The following is a 21,792-nucleotide window of genomic DNA, read 5'->3' as shown; positions in this document are numbered from 1 at the left end:
TCCTGGCATGTCCCTGCATCCATTTTTTAAGGGTTTAGATCGACTTGCACACTTCTTGATTGGAAAAAGCTCAAGTAAGCGGGGTTGCTCAGACACGATTTCAACAACCTCCACTATGGGAGTTTTGTGCACAGAGCTGTCGGAGAAAAAAACAAGATGTACAACGGGTAATTTCGATCCCAGTATCTCGCTCAATCTTCAAATTTTTATCACCTCAGGATTGCCATGTTAAAGGGCTTTCCTCTCGTATAAAACTTAATGCTCTGACAATTTTGAAGGCGGGGCTAGATGCGACGGCGTGAGCAGGCACCCATTAGAAATTGACGTACACTGTGCGTGTATACAATTGACACAAAAACACGGCGCAGTCAGGGAACCCAACCAAAAATAATAGTCAATCAAAAAATAGGCCGGACAATTAAAAACTTTCAGCAATGCTCTGGAATAACTCTGGAACTAAAAATGCCAGAGAGATGCAGTTTGTACCTTAGTCATCGAGGCATGTCCCTGCATCCATTTCTTAAAAGTTTGGGGCGACTTGCACACTTCTTGATAGGAAAAAGCTCAAACCCGCGGAGTTGCTCAGACACGATTTCAACAACCTCCACTATGGGAGTTTTGTGCACAGAGCTGTCGGAGAAAAAAACAAGATGTACAATGGGTAATTTCGATCCCAGTATCTCACTCAATCTTCAAATTTTTACCACCACAGGATTGCCATGTTCACGGCTTTCCTCTCGTATAAAACTTAATGCTCTGACGATTTTGAAGGCGGGGCTAGATGCGACGGCGTGAGCAGGCACCCATAAGAAATTGACGTACACTGTGTGTGTATACAATTGACACAAACACACGGCGCAGTCAGGTAACCCAACCAAAAATAATAGTCAATCAAAAAATAGGCCCGGACAATTAAAAACTTTCAGCAATGCTGTGGAATAACTCTGGAACTAAAAATGCCAGAGAGATGCAATTTGTACCTTAGTCATCGTGGCAGGTCCCTGCATCCATTTCTTAAAAGTTTAAGGCGACTTGCACACTTCTTGATAGAAAAAAGCTCAAGTAAGCGGGGTTGCTCAGACACGATTTCAACAACCTCCACTATGGGAGTTTTGTGCACAGAGCTGTCGGAGAAAAAAACAAGATGTACAACGGGTAATTTCGATCCCAGTATCTCGCTCAATCTTCAAATTTTTACCACCACAGGATTGCCATGTTCACGGGCTTTCCTCTCGTGTAAAAGTTAATGCTCTGACGATTTTGAAGGCGGGGCTAGATGCGACGGCGTGAGCAGGCACCCATTAGAAGTTGACGTAAACTGTGCGTGTATACAATGTACACAAACACACGGCGCAGTCAGGGAACCCAACCAAAAATAATAGTCAATCAAAAAATAGGCCCGGACAATTTAAAACTTCCAGCAATGCTCTGGAATAACTCTGGAACTAAAAATGTTAGAGAGATGCAGTTTGTACCTTAGTCATCGTGGCATGTCCCTGCATCCATTTTTTCAAAAGTTTAGGGCGACTTGCACATTTCTTGATAGAAAAAAGCTCAAGTAAGCGGGGTTGCTCAGAAACGATTTCAACAACCTCCACTATGGGAGTTTTGTGCACAGAGCTGTCGGAGAAAAAAACAAGATGTACAACGGGTAATTTCGATCCCAGTATCTTGCTCAATCTTCAAATTTTCACCACCACAGGATTGCCATGTTCAAGGGCTTTCCTCTCGTACAAAACTTAATTCTCTGACGATTTTTAAGGCGGGGCTAGATGCGACGGCGTGAGCAGGCACCCATTAGAAATTGACGTACAATTTGCGTATATACAATTGACACAACACACGGCGCAGACAGGAACCCAACCAAAATTAATAGTCAATCAAAAAACAGCCTGGACAATTAAAAACTTTCAGCAATGCTGTGGGATAACTCTGGAACTAAAAATGCCAGAGAGATGCAGTTTGTACCTTAGTCATCGTGGCATGTCCCTGCATCCATTTCTTAAAAGTTTAGGGCGACTTGCACACTTCTTGATAGAAAAAAGCTCAAGTAAGCGGGGTTGCTCAGACACGATTTCAACAACCTCCACTATGGGAGTTTTGTGCACAGAGCTGTCGGAGAAAAAACCCAAGATGTACAATGGGTAATTTCGATCCCAGTATCTCTCTAAATCTTCAAATTTTTACCACCACAGGATTGCCATGTTCAAGGGCTTTCCTCTCGTGTAAAAGTTAATGCTCTGACGATTTTGAAGGCGGGGCTAGATGCGACGGCGTGAGCAGGCACCCATTATTTTCAATAGTTATCAATTATGTTTTGTGTAAGTCAACTTACCATTGGAAATGTCACATCTCACTGCCGTCTTACCATAACACACATATTCAAGGTCTTCCAGGTTCCAACTGATAGCTGCAATGATGTCACTCCAACACTATGATGTCACTCCATCATCAGTACTAAAAAAAACAAATCAGATAACACTTTTGAGACATGATAACCACACAAATAGTTCTTTGATTGAAGAACACTTTACATAATTATGCTACAAATACATGAAGAAAAATAGGCAATGTCATTTGGTCCGATATTGCACCACTGGGGCTAATGTTGAAGTCTTTGAAGGTTTTACAACAAAATAATCTAGGTTTGACTGCAAACAAAACATTAGCATTTCTGACTTAAGGTTAAATTCTTCAAGGTACTTGCTCATAACTACGCAGAATATTTTTTGGTAAAAGTTTTGGTTAATGGATAGTAATTTAAACATAGATTCATGGTTCAAATTACAGGCCCACATTTAGATTGAGTTATCAAGCGTAAGTAAATAGAGAGAGTCCTACCCCAAGGTTCCAGTCTGTAACTTGATAAAGAGTAGACGCCATTCTTCTTACAGCAACACACACCTCTGATGTGAATCTACGAGCGTTGAACCTGTGGAATATTCTTCCAAAAAGCATAAAGACTGCCCCGTGTTAGAACATCATAAAAACTACAACTAGAAAGGCTCATTCAATTACAAACAGTTTTTTTTTTGTGATTGTGTTATATAGTTTTAGTTTGTATTGACTATGTCCACATTAACACTAGGCTGAATTTGAACAGAGCAACCAAAATAAGCAACATGATTTCTTCAAATGCTAATTTCTTGACACATAAAGTATTTAAGATAGAAGTATAGTTGCCTCTTTTTTTATTGTGTCTCATGTAATTATTATTCAATAGTTCTTAACATATCTTTGCTAAAAAGACCTTAATGTTCAACTCGGAAATAGATGTTGAGTTGAATTGAATTGAAGGATTTCTATGCAGGATTTGGTACTGGTATAAATTTGGTAATGATTGATCTTTCAGATTGAAATTAATCCGTTTAAATCTCAATAATTATCATAAATATGCTTTGTGTTAGTCAACTTACCATTGGAAATGTCATATCTCACTGCCCTCTTACCATAACACACCTATCCAAGGTCTTCCAGGTTCCGACTGATAGCTGCAATGATGTCACTACCCGAGCCATGATGTCACTCCCTGCGTCGTGGTGTGTCTTACCAACTAGACTACCGAGGTTGCCCGGTAGCTAGAGGCAGTTCGAAACCTCTGTTATGGCAGCGAGTACCGCAACGATACTGCATCAGGGATTAAGAGTAACAATTTTGGTTTTTACCCATAGACCATGTAGACCAATGAGTGTTTAGCACTGTATTCTCAGAACTTACCCGAGTCTTGTGAACAAATATCACAGGCATACGACTGGGATTCAAACCCATGACCCTTATAATTCTAGAGCAGTGTCTTACCAACTAGACTGCTGAGATTGCCCAGTAGCTAGAGACAGTTTGAATCCTATGTTTTTAATTGCTCGAGAAAAGCTAGTTCTCAGATTCAAATGTTTAGTGGGCAATTACCTCTTCTGAAAACAACGTTATACTAAAACATTGTTGACAAAAGTTTGCTCATGTTTGTAAAAAAAAAAAGAAGGTTAATCTTGGCACTGGATACCTTTGGTAGTTGGCAATGACCAGTACTCTCATTTGGTGTACCCTAAGACATGCATAAAATAACAAATCTGTTGAAATTTGTTTACTCAATTGGTCAACCCTTCACAGATGCCTAATAAAGGCTTGAAGTCTTTTAATAATTGAGTATGAAATTGGCTCTTTCTAAAAAACTACATTACTTCAAAGGGAGCTCAATTTGGGCTCAATTGGTAGTCATGAATGTTGCATACAAATAATGGAAGAAAAAATTATTCTTGTTGCAAAAATGTGTGTGTTTTCAATGCTTACCAATGTATAAAAGGCTTCAGGCCCGTTGAGTGAGAAATTACCTCTTTCCTCAAAAACAATGTTACTTTGGAGGAAGTCATTTCTCACAATGTTCTTTACTATCAACAGCTCTCTATTGCTCATTACTAAGTAATTTTTGGGGTAACAACAAAATCCATTTTACTTATAATACTTTGTGAGTGGAAGGGAATTGGAGTGCAAGTAAAGTAAAATTGAAACTGAATTCCTTTCAAGGAAAATGTGTTAACTTAAAAACCAATGCTGTCGTGTACAAAACATTGCATTGCCGCGACACAGCAAGGGCGGCGCAGCCATATGCAGCGTGCAGCACTTGCTTGCTTAGAACGGTCTATAATTTCATGAAGGACCAAAAACCTCAAGAACTCAGAATTGCATTTTCATGAAGAACTAAAAACCTTTTTGTCACGAGCCGGGGTTGAAGATACAGTACAGCCCTTTATTTGCCATCGAGGTTCGCAGGGGAATCGAGGGCTGTAACGGGTGTGTTATTACCCCTATCGAGTGCACACGCCTCGTTACTTCGATTGAAACAGGGCTCTATAGGATTGTCTTTTTTGCGTCTTTGTGTTTACTGGTGCAGATTGATGACCCCCGTTACACAGTACGAAGATTAAGCCGCGGGAGGCACACAGGCTGCCAAGCGGGACAGTCAAGGGGCAACCCAGTGTTCAATTGGTTGAAGAAGAACCAGTCAAGGGGCGACCCAGTCTTCCATTGGTTGAAGAAGAGTCAGTCAAGGGGTGACCCAGTGTTTCATTGGTTGAAGAAGAACCAGTCAAGGGGCGACCCAGTCTTCCATTGGTCGAAGAAGAGTCAGTCAAGGGGTGACCCAGTGTTTCATTGGTTGAAGAAGAACCAGTCAAGGGGCGACCCAGTCTTCCATTGGTCGAAGAAGAGTCTGTCAAGGGGCGACCCAGCGTTCCATTGAGGGCAAAGAAACCACTGCCAAAGAGAGGAAGAGCATTAAAACATTTTGGCGCATCCTCCGAGAGGGAGGAACAGTACATCCAAGACACCAGCCCAATGGGAAGCAGTGACCAAAGTCGACACACGAGGGAACTGCACCGTGCGGGGATCGGGGTCTAAGCCATGAAAACTCGCTGTCAGTAGGTCTGCCTGTCTTCCTTGCAACCCAACACCAAATATTCGGTCAGGAGGGGGAGGAAGGACGAAGTCCTCCTCAGAAACAGGAGGCAGAGTCAGCCTTGCGCAGGATGTCCTCAAATTTGTTTCAGGTCTGATCCACAGAGGCCGACTTGGCATATGAAGCCGCCAATTTAATAATAATATCGAAGTCTTATAGCGCCAAATCTACCAAACAAGGTACTCAAGGCGCTGAGTATATACAAACTTTCAGAAAGATATAGGTTATTGCAGTGATGAATTTTGAGACCCAATTAGTTAGCACCTTATAAGGGTTTATAAGGTGCATTTAGGTTTATACAGCGCATTAAGCAGCCACAGCCAGGAACACCGGGGCAAACACTTTTTCTTTTTGATAAGTGCACTGGGTTCTTTTACATGCATTACACAACACATGGGACCAACGGCTTTACGTCCCATCCGAAGGACGGCCCAAAGGTCAAGTGTCTTGCTTTTAGGACACAAGTGTCATGGCTGGGGATTCCAACCCACACTCTGCTGATCAGAAACACAAGAGTTTGAATTTGGTGATCTTAACCGCTCGGCCACTACACTTCCAATTTGTCCTCTGCGAAGTCCGAAAGTGCAGGCAAAGAGAAAAACGACTCAAAATTGTTTGGCCACCTGGAAACCATAACAGGACAAGTCCCTTTTCTGGTATGGTTTCCTGGATGCCTCCCCCGCCATAGCATTGATACGGTCGGCACCCATCTGCTCCAGCATTGGAAACACTGGGATGGATTGTAGACCAGTCACAGCGGTCCAGTGCTTGAAGGACTTTCGTTCTTTTGGGGGCTGGGTTGTGTGACTGCAGAAGCTGAAGGACACAGATCATATCCCGCTGCACCAGCCGCAGCTCGTGAGAAAGCTGCTGGAGCTGGGTCACCTCGTCCCCATCGGCCGTATCTCCCAAGGCCGACTGGCGGGGGAATGTGGTGCTCGGGTCGAGTCCACCTGTAGGGTCGGAACGGGCTTCAGGCCGAGGCCAAAGCCAAAAAAGAATGAATGCTGAACAGAGGCGGGGACGGCGGGGCACGAGTGACTGTATGCGTTAGCTTATTGGCACCAGGCAACCCTATGGCCCAACTCTGTCTTGTGCAGTGTCACTGATTCCTGCACATCTTGGACTCTGGGATGACATCATCTTTATGTGGACCAACTGTGCTTTGTTACTACATCAGTGGGATGATCAAGTTTGTACATGCTAAGTCCCGCACAACCTGCCTTCAAGTTGAGTCGTCGATGCCACCCCTACACGTCTCATTGGGGGGCATACTTTGTTTGAAGATGGACTAGTGGATGGTGACCAAACACTGCTCAGGAGCCACTTATCATTCACGTAATTGAAGAGCTCAATTACAAGAGGATGGAAAACAGAAGATCTCAGATGGCTGAAGGCATCAGGGATATTGTCTAAGAACTATTCACAACAACATTATTGAATTATACAGGACAACTGGTGACACAATTCTTTAACACTTTCAGCACAAATATAAATTTTATTGCGCCTGCGGCAAAAAACTTGCCGCAATGCATCTTAAGACTTAAACAACTAGTTGTGATTATAACACCCCTTGCAAGTATTCTGCCTGCTCATTGGTTTAGAGCGCGTCACATGACATGTCTTAGTTTTGCCAGACGACGGCCATGTGATAGAGCGTCGGTTTGCCATGCGCTAGTCCAACAGACTAGCACATGGCGTGCAGTACCCAGACGTCCGTTGCGTGTACTGGGATGATAAATTTATAGTCTGTAACCACTTCGGTTTGCACGACACTGCATGCAACACAGTAAGTAAAAGTGTTTGCAATCTGTATTCGCGTCGTCCGTGGATTGTAGCATTCAGGTCTGTAACGTAGTAAGAACAGTACAGTCATTAGAAATGTTTGGGGTGTTATAAAACAAATATTGACTGCTTTTACTCGTGCAATGGTTAAAAACTATGACTCCCTCGGTGATCCCCGTAGCGTTCTATTTTCCCTCGGCTTCGCCTCGGGAAAATAGAACGCTCCGGAGATCACCTCGGGAGTCATAGTTTTAACCATAGCACTCGAAGCAGTCAATATTTGTATACTGTTGTCCAAGTCGCGACTATTGGAGACATGACTAGTTCAGTAGTAAAATTCATTATAACACCCCTTACAAAAATTCTGCTTTTACATTGGTTTAGAGCGAGTCACATGATATAGTTACATTTTTTTTAATAATAATAATAACTCAACATAGCGTTACTTGAAGGAACACAAGCAAAACTTGGAATGTAAGCAGAGCTGAGTAGCTGTGTAGCTTAGAACGTAACCTTATCTTTTGGAAAGTAAGCAAGCAATCGTAGCTTGACTCGGGCTTGAAAACGTACCTGTTGATATTATAGCGTAACTCATTCGAAGGAATGTAAGCGTAGCTGAGTATCTGCGTAGCTTGGAACAGAACCAATTAATACCTCAACAATCTTAAAAATAACACTTCATTCACAGAATTAAAAAATTAAAAATTTTTGACAAAATAATGCTTTGATGAATTTCTTTTATCATTATTTTTGTTTCAAGCTTTTAAAAAAAATTCTTTTTCACCTGTCCTTTATTTTGATTGGAGCTCCGTTTTTTGTTATCCTCTTTCTTTTTTTGTAAAACATTTTTTAAGCTACTCACACAATAACACTGTCAATTTAACAAAATGCGGTATTCCTACGTTTTGACATAATCAATCTTTTTTAATTATCTGAAAACTCATAACAAAAAGAAACTGAGCCATGAAACAAAACAGAGCATTTTGCGATCATAAGAAATAACGGAATCGACACAAGTTGTACCGACTGACAAACCCACGATGACAAACATGTACTTTGATGTCTGGCTTCCAACCCCTCCCAAGCTAACGGCGAGACCCGCACGAGCCCCCCACGAGACACGGCATGCGCGGTATGGTATAATGCCCCGAGGCTTACGTTCAGATTGCTCCAAGCCGTTGGGCCATACAACAAGCTTCCGTTACACGGACTCTTTGAATGCGAATCTTACGTTTTTTCACCATTATTTTAGTAGCAATAATTTGAATACATGATCTTTTTTGTAGTCTATTTTTTAGCCCAATTCGGCCGGTGTGTCCCTTTAAGCGCGCTGTTGCCAAACGCGCCGTTAAGCTGGAGAGGATGGCCGATCAACCGTCGACATGTACTAACAATCAGATGGTGACTTCCGAACTCAAACAATTAAGACCGTGAGCAAATATTGTACGTAACTTTATCATTGAGGAAACAAACGTTTTCCTCAAAGAAAATGTCCAGATCAAAAATGTTCATGAGTCTAAATTCTGTCCCAGGGGCTGACTTCACAAAGAGTTTTAAGACCTACTTCACCGAAAACAGCAAGTCGTGATCTTTGCCGAATTCATTAAAAAATTTTTTAAACCAATTAGGAAATTGAGTTCACATGATGATAATAATGGGTTTGAATAGTGACAAAAATAAGCAATTTGAATACCCAATTATCCAGTGCTATTCAAAAAGGTTCCCGAAAAGCTCTGTTACTTCATCACAAATATCAAGTACCTGTTTAAGATTAAAAATCCCTAAGTAAATTTTGATGTCACAATACACGTCATTGTGGCAATGACAACAACTCATCCTTAAAATGAATCTGCAGTGTTTTGGAAAATCAAGCCCTGGCCCCAGTACACTAATACTCAAAATCCGGGTCAACTTGGGACTTTTGAGTTTTCAGAGTGCTTATAGCTCGTTACACAAAGCTAATTCACTTTAATTTGTTACACGGAGAAGTAGTTTATACTTTATACCTGTCAAAGTTGACTATTATCAATGTTATATACATGTACTATACATTAGCTTTACCCCTTGTAGGGTTTCATTTATGTATCTCTTGGCCGCTTTAAAGGCAGTGGACACTATTGGTAATTACTCAAAATAATTATTGGCATAAAACAAGTAATGGGGAGAGGTTGGTGGTATAAAACATTGTCAGAAACAGCTCCCTCTGAAGTGCCATAGTTTTGGAGAGAGAAGTAATATAATATAAGGGCCAATATGTTGAGATACACCAACTGTGAAGGCTAGTCTTTGACAATTACCAATAGTGCCCACTGCATTTAAAGGATTGCCTTTCAACCATTTTATAATAATATATTCACGTGCAACTTGTTTTATGCTGTTATCTCATATCATTCAAGGGAGTTTTGTTGTTAATTTTTTGTCGAACAAAAAAACAACCATAATAGAGCGGGATTAGAAGCTGTGACCTCCGGGTCAACAATTCAGCGCTAAAGACCGTTATCACGGTGTGGCCATCTTGATTTTACTCCATTTCAACTCATTAACCAAACTGAGGGTGAACAAAATAATAGTCTGGTGTAATGTTTTAGCATTGAATGTTAGCATATACCGTTATTGGAAATAGGGAACATGACCAAGAGTGTGATAGCGTGATAAAGGTCTATACCAAATGATCTATATCCCTAAGATGGCGGTCTCCCTACAATTTTGTCAGAATGTTTGCTTACTATTACATGGTTGTACCTACAAGTTTACTTTTAATTCTAATAAACTATTTATATCATGAACACTGCAACCATCACTTATTTTTAGCCGGTAAACAGCAAATAAAACCGTGTGAGAAAGAATGTACTCTGTTTCCGTTTAAGTTCCGATAAACTGTAATGGACGACAAAAATTCGGACGTGGATATTAGCTTTTTTATAGACGCATTTGTTACACAAGTCATTGTCTGTATGGGGTGCATCTCCGGGTTGCAAAAACTCTTGTCACACTGGCATGGTAACCTGGGGTCGGAGTTTCGAATCCCGCTGGTGAAAGTTTCTTGCCTCAACGCTAATTTATATCAATTGATGTGACATAACTCAAATAAGAATCGAAAATCATGCTGATACCTTTGATTTGAGACGATCGATGTTTGGCTGTGTCCCGTAATGCGGATATCGCTACGGCTATGGCTAGATATCAGCGTCAACATGCGTTGACTTATAGGAAGTCCTTAGCAACAGCCGTAGCCATTTATGTAGCCGTCAATTCGGATATCGCCTTACCCTGTGACGGTGCACAGGGTGATTTGGTACCTTGACGTTACGGTGCAATGACGCAATCATAGCCAGGTTCCTTTCATAGATTCAGTGTCATTGTCTCCTTCTTCAGTTGAACTTGGCTGTGCAGCAGTATTTGATGTAGGACTTATTGCATGGACTGGGTGCAGTGTGCGTTGATGTCTAGTTGTGGAGGCTTTCAGGTGAAAGGCTCTAACGAAGGCAGCTCGGTATTGCCTGTTTATCACACCGTAGATCACAGGATTAAGAATGGTGTTGATGTACTGTGGCAAGTACATAAGCCAAGAACCTCCATTAATTAGAAATTCATAAATTGGATTGTCAATCTGAGTTATACGGTACATCCAGATAATGAGAACGATGAAAGTGTACGGAGACTGACAAATGAAGAAAACCACACCGTTGACAATCAACATTTTGGCAGCTTGGTTGCGGATTTGCACGGCTTTCCTGTCTGTCTCTGTTCTACCATTGGCACCCCTGCGTTTGTTAAGTGCCTGTATGATGCGCGCATACATGTACCCGTTGCTAAACATTGAAATGAACCAGGGAAGAATCACGATGGCTTGACTGTAGTGATAAGCCCACGAACCTATAAATGTACAAGACGTTAGAGCTGACGGGAACATTTGGTAGGCGTCATCATCCGGCCAACGTACACATGTCGTTTGAAGAGTTGCATGACTAGGTGTTACCGCAACACTCCAGATAAACCCAATCAACCAACAAAAAGCAATGATTTTCAGGGTGCGTTCTCGACCACGGATTTTAAGATGCTTTAGAGGATGGCAGATAGCAAGATATCTCTCAAATGACATCATAGTTACGAGTGCAATCGATGAGACATACCCAGTTATTATAGACACGATTGACAACACGCACTCCATGGGATGGGTGAATGATAAATGGCCTTTCACTGGAGACCGTAGAAATGACAACATGTAAAAGCATACGTGGCTGAACATAAATATAAAGTCAGCCAATGCCAAGTGTATCAAATAAACAGTCGTGTCCGATCTCACCTCAGAAACACGGAAAACTGCAAACAGAAAAATAAAGTTGAAGAGAAGACACAGGGCAAATATAACTGGTAGAATAACAGGTATTACGACTTTGTCTGTAGAATTATAAAGCAATATGAGAGCTCCGTTAGTAGTGAGGTTCAATGTATCATTTAAACTGCATTCTATCGGTTCCATGGTGAAGTTTAACTGCAACCTAAGCAATATCAAGAGTTTAATTTGGACTGTGTTTTCATCGGTCGGTATCTGGCGTTTTCAAAAGTTACTCATGTTAGGTTTCCAGCTCTGTTCACAAGAAGCATCGGGTTGAGCAGCCCAGGGTTGCCTCAGTAGTTTCTGTCCCTGCCTTTCACATCTGTGGACCCTGGTTCGAGCCCGGACCGGAGCATATGGATTGTGTGTTCATCGGTTGCTAAGTGGCCACGTGTTTTCAAAAGTTACTCGTGTTGGGTTTCCAGCTCTGTTCACATGAGGCATCGGGTTGAGCAGCCCAGGGTTGCCTCAGTAGCTTCTGTCCCTGCCTTTCACATCTGTGGACCCTGGTTAGAGCATGGACCGGAGCATATGAACTGTGATTTCATTGGTCGCTACCTGGCTGTGGGTTTTCAAAAGTTACTAATGTTAGGTGTCCAGCTCTGTTCACAAGAAGCATAGGGTTGAGCAGCCCAGGGTTGCCTCGGTGGTTCCTGTCCCTGCCTTTCACCTATGTGGACCCTGGTCAGAGCCCGTGTTCATCGGTCGTTACCTGGCTGCGTGTTTTCAAAAGTTACTCGTGTTCGGTGTCCAGTTGTTCTGTTCAAAAGAAGCTTGGTGTTAGCATCAGATGATAGTCTGGGTAAATCTCGAAACTGCCCTAAAAGCTAATGGAGAAATGAGGCAAACTGTGGGCACACGTCTTCTTAAACTGCACTCTATGTTCGGGTGTCATAATTCTCCTTCGTCTATGTAGTTACAAACAGGTTGACGTTTTTTGTGTTTGAAACTAACAGGCCATTTTGCAAAACGTAATTATGTCAACATTCTCGGCATTTGCTATATCAATAACAAATTGGCTGTTTGTTAACCCATTTGTTAAAAGCATAGTAAGTATATCAGCAAACACACAAGTTTCAAGTGTGTTTGTAAACTATACACATCCGTGTTGAGTTTAATTATTACTTTAAAAGGAAGCTAAATGCAAAGAGGACTTTCGATAATTGCAAAGAGGACTACACCAGTCGGCCTCACTTAGGCAAAGACGGGGTGTCGTTTTTAATTGGCTTTAAAAACCAATTAAACATCGAGCACTATACCGAATCTCATGTCGTCAGCTATAGTGTACATTTCAAAGGGACACGCTGATTCTGAAAACGTTTTGGTCTCGGCATTTCGAAACAGTCTACTCTGCTCGTCTTCAAGGAAAATGACCGGAACAAAAGAGACCATGACATCTTCATATTTTACTAAAAATAATAGTGGCAATTTATAATGCGACACGTCTGTCTAAAACTTAAAGACACTCTTGGCACAGGAGAGATGCAGAAGCAAGTTTGCAAAAGAGCTACATGGCTAAGCACAAAAATTCATTCTAAAATGGGTTTTGAAGCTGGAATAGGTAGTGATGTGTCGGTGATTTTGTGGGAGTTCGTTCGTTAGTGATGGGCCAAAGTGTGAGAAGGACCAGGCTCCCCATGAATGGCGTGTGCGTGTAATGTGCAGAAGTTTGGTGTCGGATGAGCTGAGCAGCCTGGCTGGTGCATGAAGATTTTCCATATCACGTAAAGCTTCAAGCGGCCACTTTTTTAATACCACTCTGAAAGACGTTTTTATTTTTGACACTATAAGGGACCATGAAGCAATACGTACCTATTATAATAATAGTAATAACACGGCAATTTACATTGCGCAGTGACCTATAAAGATATACTCTACTGCGTTTTACAAGGAATACAAAAAAAAATGCAGAGAAGAAAAAAAAAATACACAAACAGAGCAAGGATGAACTAAATGGGTGAAGTCAACAAATGGGTTTTTAACTAAGATTTAAATTAAGTGAAGAAGACTGTCTAATGCAAGGTGGGAGATGTTCCAATTGGAGCGGCGTATACAAATGCCCGATCACATAAAGTAGCCCTTGATTTCCTAGATGGCTGAGACAGCAATGTATGGTCTTGTAAACTCCTGAGAGGGTAAGTTGATTAAGAGTGATCTCATGATTATGAGTTCTTGAATGTACATTGGTGCTAAACAACTTTTATTACAGTTCTCTGTATTTGCTCACCTCCACAGGAAATGGGCTAATTGTTAATCCATTTTGTTAAAAGCATGGTAAGTTTATCAGCAAAAGGCAAATATTTAAAGTGTATATGTAATATAATTATGTCAACTATAATCATGTCTATGCGCAACAAACAGCATAAGTCAATGAAATCATCATAATAATAATTGTTGCGTCTTATTCGTAGCACACACGTCCGTCACTCTGTGACGCTCCGGGCGCTATAACATACAGTATTTCCTGCAAGGTATGTGGGTCTACGTTTGAATTATGAGACCTAATCCTTAGATAGCACCATGTAAATGTTTCACAAGGTGCTGTAGCGCAATTAGCTCTCGATCAGACCAGGCAAACCCCTTCTCTTTAAGATAAGTGCACTGGGTTCTTTTACATGCGTTACACGACACATCAGACCAATGGCTTTACGTCCCACCCGAAGGCAATGTTTAAGTGTCTTGCTTAAAGGCAGTGGACACTATTGGTAATTAGGCCTACTCAAAATAATTATTATCATAAAACCCCACTTGGTAATAAGTAATGGGGAGAGGTTGATAGTATACAACATTGTAAGAAACGGCTCCCTCTGAAGTTTTCGAGAAAGAAGTAATTTTCCACGAATTAGATGTCGAGACCTCAAGTTTCGAATTTGAGGTCTCGAAATCAAGCATCTGAAAGCACACAACTTAGTGTTACAAGGGTGTTTTTTTCTTTCATAGTTATCGCGCAACTCCGATGACCAATCAAGCTCAAATTTTCACAGGTGTGTTAATTTATGCATATGTGTATGTTGAGATACACCAAGTGAGAAGACTGGTCTTTGACAATTACCAATAGTGTCCAGTGTCTTTAAAGCCATTGGACCCTTTCGGTACAGAAAAAAAAAAAAAAAAAAATTCCCAGAATTACAAATAATTTACAGGGTTTACAGAAGGTAATGGTGAAAGACTTCTCTTGAAATATTAGTCCATGAAATGCTTTACTTTTTGAGAAAAAAGGTAAAACAAGATAAATTCTCGTTAGCGAGACTTACGGATTTGTTATAAACACATGTCATGACACGGCGAAACACGCGAAAACAGGAGTGGGTTTTCCCGTTATTTTCTCCCGACTCCGATGTCCGATTGAGCCTAAATTTCCACAGGATTGTTAATTTATATATAAGTTGTGATACACGAACAGTGGGACTTTGACAATACTGTTTACCGAAAGTGTATAATGGCTTTAAGGACACAAGTGTCACGACTGGGGATAAATCAGGCACTAGTTACAAATTCAAAGATTCCACCAAATAAGTCATTTGAATTCTCTTGAAAATCTGAAGAGTCAGCTTGGTGAATGTGTCGCTCCATAACTAAAGTGCAAAGCTCTTTGACCATAAAATTAAGTTGAACAAGAAGTTGGGAGTCCGTTGGGATTGGCCAACAGAACGAAGAAGACGAACAGGAATATATTCATTTAACACCTCTTGCTTGTTCTGTACTCTGGTTGGCTGAAACACGGTCACGTGGGATGAACTAATATAGTCTAGTGATCGCCCGCGCGTGTTTGCGTAGTCTTGGTTCCAAGACCATTGGTGTTGCGCGGTCACACACAACCAACGTTCGGATTATGCACGGCAAAAACTGTCCACGCTTGTAATGAACGAACGCTAGCGGGCGCTCTGTTTCTCTGATTTAGAGCACAGGACATGGTGAGATCTGTAAATCAGAGAAACAGAGTGCCCGCTAGCGTTCGTTCATAACAAGCGTGGACAGTTTTTGCCGTGCATAATCGGAACGTTGGTTGTGTGTGACCGCGCAACACCAATGGTCTTGGAACCAAGACTAGTGTTTGCGGGAACTAGTTCCCCAGTGGGCGCAAGTCTTTGGAAATAGTGCCTGGTTACAGCGCCCTCTCTTGACTCAAAGTCCCTCGGGGGAATAGACGTACACTAGTTACCTCATTGCCAGTCATTATGTGTATAGTAGTATACATTGTAATAATGTAAGCATCTGTAAAGAGTTCTTTTTAAAAACAGATAAGGTACCACGCGCTAGATATATAGACAGATTTGAAAGTGATGAGGTTAAACATGTGATTCGCAAGTTTTTCAAGGAGCCAGTGTAGTTCTTGTCAGACAGGTTTAATAAAATTTGCAAATATAAAGTGAGAATTTTCACTTATTGAAATGATCTCTAACTTACCCTGAATGGAGTCCTGGGTGGCCCAAACATTGCTTTCCTATTGGCCCCGTCCATTGTGACATCATGACCACCTGATTCTATGCCGCCTGCCGATTGGTTACCCTCACTCTCATTCTCATCATGAATGTCCATACTGAAATCCGATTGGTCCAGAGGTTTCTCGTCTATATAAGTTGTCGATTCTTTCCAAGCTCATACGAGGTCGGACAAGTTCTGAGGGAGTGAGGTCTTCGGTGTCCACCTCATGACCAAAGCTGACGTTTCTCTTGTTCCTCTTGGCTTTCCTTGCTTCTTCTGTGTCACCGATGTCTAAGCTCCTGGAGAGGTCTGAGTCTTCCAGACTCTCACTGATTGACGAGGAAGACAGGTTGGAAGCAGGTGTCGGGACACCTGTCTTGGAGCTGTTCACTAACCCAATGGCGCTGATCTCCATCGTCAGACCAGTGTGACCTCCCTCACTAAAAAACCCTCCTTTGGTTTTGTCCTCAATCGGGCTGATGACCGACAGTTCGGAGCGATTGCGTTTTCTTCCACCAGCTCCAACAGGCGGCAACATTTCGCTTGAGTCGTAGGTTAGAATCCGACCACGTGCGACACCAGGACTTTTGAAGCTCCCTGAGGTTGTGAACTCATCGCTGTCGGTGCTGTACGATGTCCGTGAAGTGGAGACATTTACCCCTTCGTGGGGAATCTTAGAAGACAGGTTTTGGGGGTTACTGAAGGTGCCTTCTGGCGTTGATTGCTGCACTCCAAAACACGGAGATGTTAACGGAGTCGACAACTTGACATTACCAGGACTATGTAGAGACGAGTCTGCTCTGACGTCACTCGCCACATTGTCACTGGAAGGCACACAGAAGCTCCTTGGCGAACCCTTGCTGTCGTAGCCGAGATCGGGAGATGTGATCTTGCTGGAAGAGTCAAACTCCAGCTTCATAATTGGGGGCGCCGGGGAGACACTTTCCATCAACCTCATGGCGACATTGTTTGAGTCAAGACTGCAATCTTTCTTCACCAGAGGTCTCCGCCCGCCAGTATTCAGAGGCGTCTCAATTATACCAATGCTGTTTTCCTTCTCATTGAACACTTCATCTTTTGAGCAGCTATCAATCGGTGAGGTAACGCCAATATTTTCATGACCACCTTCTTCAACAATCGTAACGTGTTTGTTACTGATGTCCGCTTTTGGCACGTGGGTTTTTGAACAGTCTATGGTACTGAGGTAACTGCATGATCTATCTCGACTACCGCAACGTTCTGACGACGAGGGTCTGTGGTGTGGTTTGTTACCTAACGCCCTAACGCGGTAAGCGGAGTTGTGAAAGGGGACTGGTGAGCCGGTCTGGCGTTTGCAACAGAGCCTTGATTCTGTTGAAAAAAAAAAAATTAGAGGTCTTCATAAAATTGTTCTACAACCCAATTTCATAGAGCACCTTAAGCAAGGTGAGGTCACACGCTCAAAAAGCAACCTCACTAGAGCCAGATGATTAGAGTAGACGATAGCTGTTCTTTGTGTGTGAAAATGAGCTCAGCGTCAGTGTAGCGTTTCACGTCATGCAAGGGATCTATTGCAGAAAACTTTTCTCAGCAGAAATTTGCAGGATACCAGTCACAAGTTGTACTTGTCACATCATGGTAGTTTGGCTGGTAACCTTACTCTGGTAAGCAAACCAGTAGAGCTGCTGGATGCCCTAAGCAAATTAATTGCTCATCCATTCAGTTTAATTAGGCAAGTAATTCAATTTAAACACACTCCCTCACTGAAAAAGAATGTATATTTTCTGATTTGTTGTGGCCAAACTTCAACATGCTCTAATGGAGCTTTTCCATAATGCGAACTAAAGCCAGTCAACTTACGAAAGCAAAAGTTGTTGTGAGAGACAGAAGTTGTCCTGGAGTCCGAAAGTAATCTCTGCAACCTGACTTGGTGCTCGGTAAGGACGGCGTTCTCATAATATCTGTCACGTTTATTCCTGTAAGAAGACAAAAAAGAAGAATTAGAAGAAAAAAACTCAGTTACACTTTTCCCTCAGAATACAGGTTAGCCCCGGATTTTATGGAAGTGGCTGCTGTATGCACCAAAGCACCTTGTAAACCCTTGCAAGGTGCTTCAAAACTACATCTCATAATTCAGAACTTCAAAAAAAAACCAAGTAAATAAGTGCTTTCAGACGTCCGTAGATAAAGCGCTATGACAATGACTAGAGCAAGCTGTTGAAACATTTAGATCAATTAAGAACTCAATCCGAGGTAGTGAAGTTAACGAGAAGTCCCCTTGATCCACTAAAGTTAAAGTTCATGTAGTTGTCATTGCCGACAGTTCTTTTTGACAGTAGAGAAGTCTCCCGTTTTTAGAAGGGCAAGGGCACTAAGGAATTTTCTTTTTGGGAAAGGGGCAAAGGCCACCCTATGGGGAAATTGTAAGTTTCTACGGAGCATTTCAAGGGCACCAAGGCAATGACCAGGGAGCAAGTATGCAATGGCCTTCGTTGCCTCCTTGAAGTATCAGGCCTGCAAGGTCTCAAAAGAACATAATCTACCAAGCAAGAATATTGATACCTCCCCATGCAATACATGTACCTCAAATACCATATTTATTACTTACTTCTATTGAGAGTGATCTGTGAGAGCCCAAAGTCTGTTAACTTGACATGGCCATCATCAGCTACCAGAAGATTGTCTGGCTTCAAGTCCCTGCAAGAGGATTCAGACAAACTGCTTAGCAATTTAAAAAGGTCTTAGAAAAAAAAACTATGGAAGTTCTGTCAAAGAAAAAACACCGCCTTACCCTTTCAGGAATGAAGAATCAGTCCTGACTCCACGAGTAAGAATGTGACAGAATAAAGCACCTTTTGAGTCGTTGGTCGCAGCTCTTTTACAAAGAACTGTACAAAAACTAGCTAAGCACAACAAAACTATGCTAACCGGCAAAAGGTTGTGATCCAATTTGTGCATTGGTGCCGCTACGAGGCGCTATATGACTTTTGGTTGTCAGTTTGTGTGATTTTTTATGTTATACTTTTGAAATACATCAAATGACAAGGATCTATACGTGTACGTAAGTTATATAAAACAAATATTGAGTGGCTTTAATTCGTGGAATGGGAGGAATATTATCGCAAGGTAAAATTTTGACAGTTCCAATTCGCCTCGTGAAATGGAACAGTCCAAATTTTACCTTGCGATAATATTCCTCCCATTCCACTCCGAGCCACTCAATATTTATATGCTATCAAAGCAGGTCTATGAAACTAGGCACAGTCCTTTTCAGCACTCCGCTTCTGCACAACCCATACACTCTGAGATGAGATGTAAAACAAGGAGCTATTCCGAACGTTTTTTTCCCATGTACTGCATCTCTTTGGAACTCCTTGCCTGGTGCATGTTTCCCCCCATCCTACAATCTAGACTGTTTTAAGAGGAAAATCAATTCCTACCTTCAGCTCCCCTGAGTTATTTTCACATTCAATAGTTTTTCTTTTTGTAGCCCCATACCAAGAGTGGGTTTAGCCTTGTTTGGGATGAACTTGCAAAAATATACTCTTAATACATACTTTTTTTAATCGTCGCTGCCGAAGCTGTCAAGTTCAACACCGCCCACCTGGGCCCAATTTCATAGAACTGCTAAGCACAAAAAATTGCTAAGCACGAAATTTCTTCCTTGATAAAAACAGGATTACCAACCAAATTTCCATTTGTTGCATAATGCTTGTTTCTGGTATTCAGATGTTGTTTGCTTATCCTGAAAATCATGTGAATTTTTTTTTGGTTAATCCTGTTATTGTCAAGGAACAAATGTCATGCTAAGCAAATTTTTGTGCTCAGCAGCTCTATGAAATTGGGCCCCGTTTCAGTACCTGTGTATGATTCCATGGCTGTGTAGATACTCCAAGGCAAGTATGATCTCGGCTGTGTACATAACTGCAGTGTCTTCGTCAAAATAACAGCAGACATGAAGCAGTGACTTAAGATCCCCTCCTATCATGTACTCCATCACCTACACGAAAAATAAGGCGTATCTTATTTATCTTCATCGCATGCCGTGGCCTAGCAATATAGTTCACCGAACCCAAGCTTTGGTGTTGGCAGCAGCAGAGTGTGGGTTCGAATCCTGGTCATAACACTTGTACCCTTCAGCAAGGCACTTAACTAAGGGAATAAAAGGGTAGCGACGAGTTCTTCAACATAAGTTAAAAGCAGACAGGGTCGGCGGCCGTGTGATACAGGCCCGAGCCGAAGGTGAGGGCCTTTATCGCACGGCAACGGCCCTGCAAGGTTTTAAACGGACGCTGAAGAACAAGTCACTACTCTTTTATTCCCATTAATAAATGCCCTTTTGTTAAAAAACGTAAATTGAAAATTGAAAATTCGAGGTTTGAAATATTTTTTTCCAAAACTTTGTGAAGAATCTGTTCGAGGCGCGTGAGTTGTGTGTACGCGCGGCTTAGATTACACGCTAATAGCCATGATTTGCGCATTCCGCGTGATAATCTTGCGCGCTCGACATGCGGTAGCCAGCTCATTGTGCGTAAACCGAGCACCAGTGGCATTAACAAAAGATTTATGCACACCCACGTGACGCGCTCTCCACCAATAGAGTAGAGAAACTGTTTGGGGTATTTATGAATTAACCATAATTGCTTTGGGAAAGTTGGTATGTAGTGCTTTATAAGCTCTACAAGCCAGGTTTCTGATGGATGATACCCAAACCTACATGTACATCCCTACATGGACTGTAAAGGGGGTAAACCTGTTTCCGCCCCAGGAGTACAGTGTAGGAGTCAACAGCCCATGGAAAAACTTGATTGTAGCCACACCTTGAAGTAGCCTTCAAGCCCTGTGTTTCAGGTGATTCCTTAAAAAGAATATAGCCTATAGTATTAAAGCCACTGGACACTATTGGTAATTGTCAAAGACCAGTCTTCTCACTTGGTGTATCTCAACATATGCATAAAATAACAAACCTGTGAAAATTCGGGCTCAATTGGTCGTCGAAGTTGCGAGATAATAATGAAAAAAAAAAAAACACCCTTGTCACACAAAGTTGTGTGCGTTTAGATGGTTGCTTCCAAGACCTCAAATTCTAAATCTGAGGTCTCAAAATCAATTCTTGGAAAATTACTTCTTTCTCGAAAACTATGTCACTTAAGAGGGAGCCGTTTCTCACAATGTTTTATACTACAACCTCGAATAAAAAAGTTGTGGCCCCATGCCGAAAATTTACCTAATTTACCTCAATGAGATATCCCTTTTTGTAAAAATGAGTGATAAAGTGGTGGCGCCATACAGCGCCATTAAGGCATAAGTAAAGTTATCCAATAATCCTATAATTTATGATTATGAATAGTTATGTCCACATTTTTCGGGGGGGGGGGGGGGGGGGGGGCACCACAATTAAATTTGTCCGTTTGGAACTATTGCACCTGATCCAAGAGTGAAGATCAGATTTTTGAAATATAATATTACGGTACCGCAACCCCCCCCCCCCCCCCCACCCCCCCCCCCAAATATTAGAGTCAATACATGACATTGACAACAACGTTAACATTAATTTAACAAGAACTAGAATCACATACAATGATTCATACCCTTGCTTTGCCACTGCCAGACTGCGTCACGGTTGATCCATTTTCGTCCTTAAATTTCACTGTTTGTGGAAATTTGTGACGTCCGAAAGGTTCTCCAGTGTCTTCTTTGGTGTCCATTACAAAATATTCATACGTTTTCTTTATTATAATCAGCTAGAATCAAGGTTTTTTCGCCATGACATCCCTCTGGATAACACACAAAAATTGAACATCGCGCTGCT

At 41.8% G+C, this 21,792-nt stretch overlaps 1 protein-coding gene and 1 pseudogene across 1 annotated transcript; both read right to left on the bottom strand.

Annotated features, from left to right (window-relative positions):
- LOC139942979 (serine/threonine-protein kinase greatwall-like) overlaps positions 1-21,729 on the bottom strand; it is a 36,151-nt pseudogene extending 14,422 nt beyond the window's left edge.
- On the bottom strand, positions 10,563-11,720 carry LOC139943355 (melatonin receptor type 1A-like). Its single transcript, XM_071940185.1, has one exon. The coding sequence runs from the start codon at positions 11,718-11,720 to the stop codon at positions 10,563-10,565; it is 1,158 nt and encodes a 385-aa protein (XP_071796286.1).
- Positions 21,730-21,792: the final 63 nt, after the last annotated feature.

This window comes from Asterias amurensis, chromosome 10 (genome assembly GCF_032118995.1).
Source record: "Asterias amurensis chromosome 10, ASM3211899v1".
In the NCBI taxonomy this organism is placed as follows: Eukaryota; Metazoa; Echinodermata; class Asteroidea; order Forcipulatida; family Asteriidae; genus Asterias; species Asterias amurensis.
The sequence above is the reverse complement of the archived record's forward strand: the minus strand, read 5'-3'. Positions and strand labels throughout refer to the sequence as shown.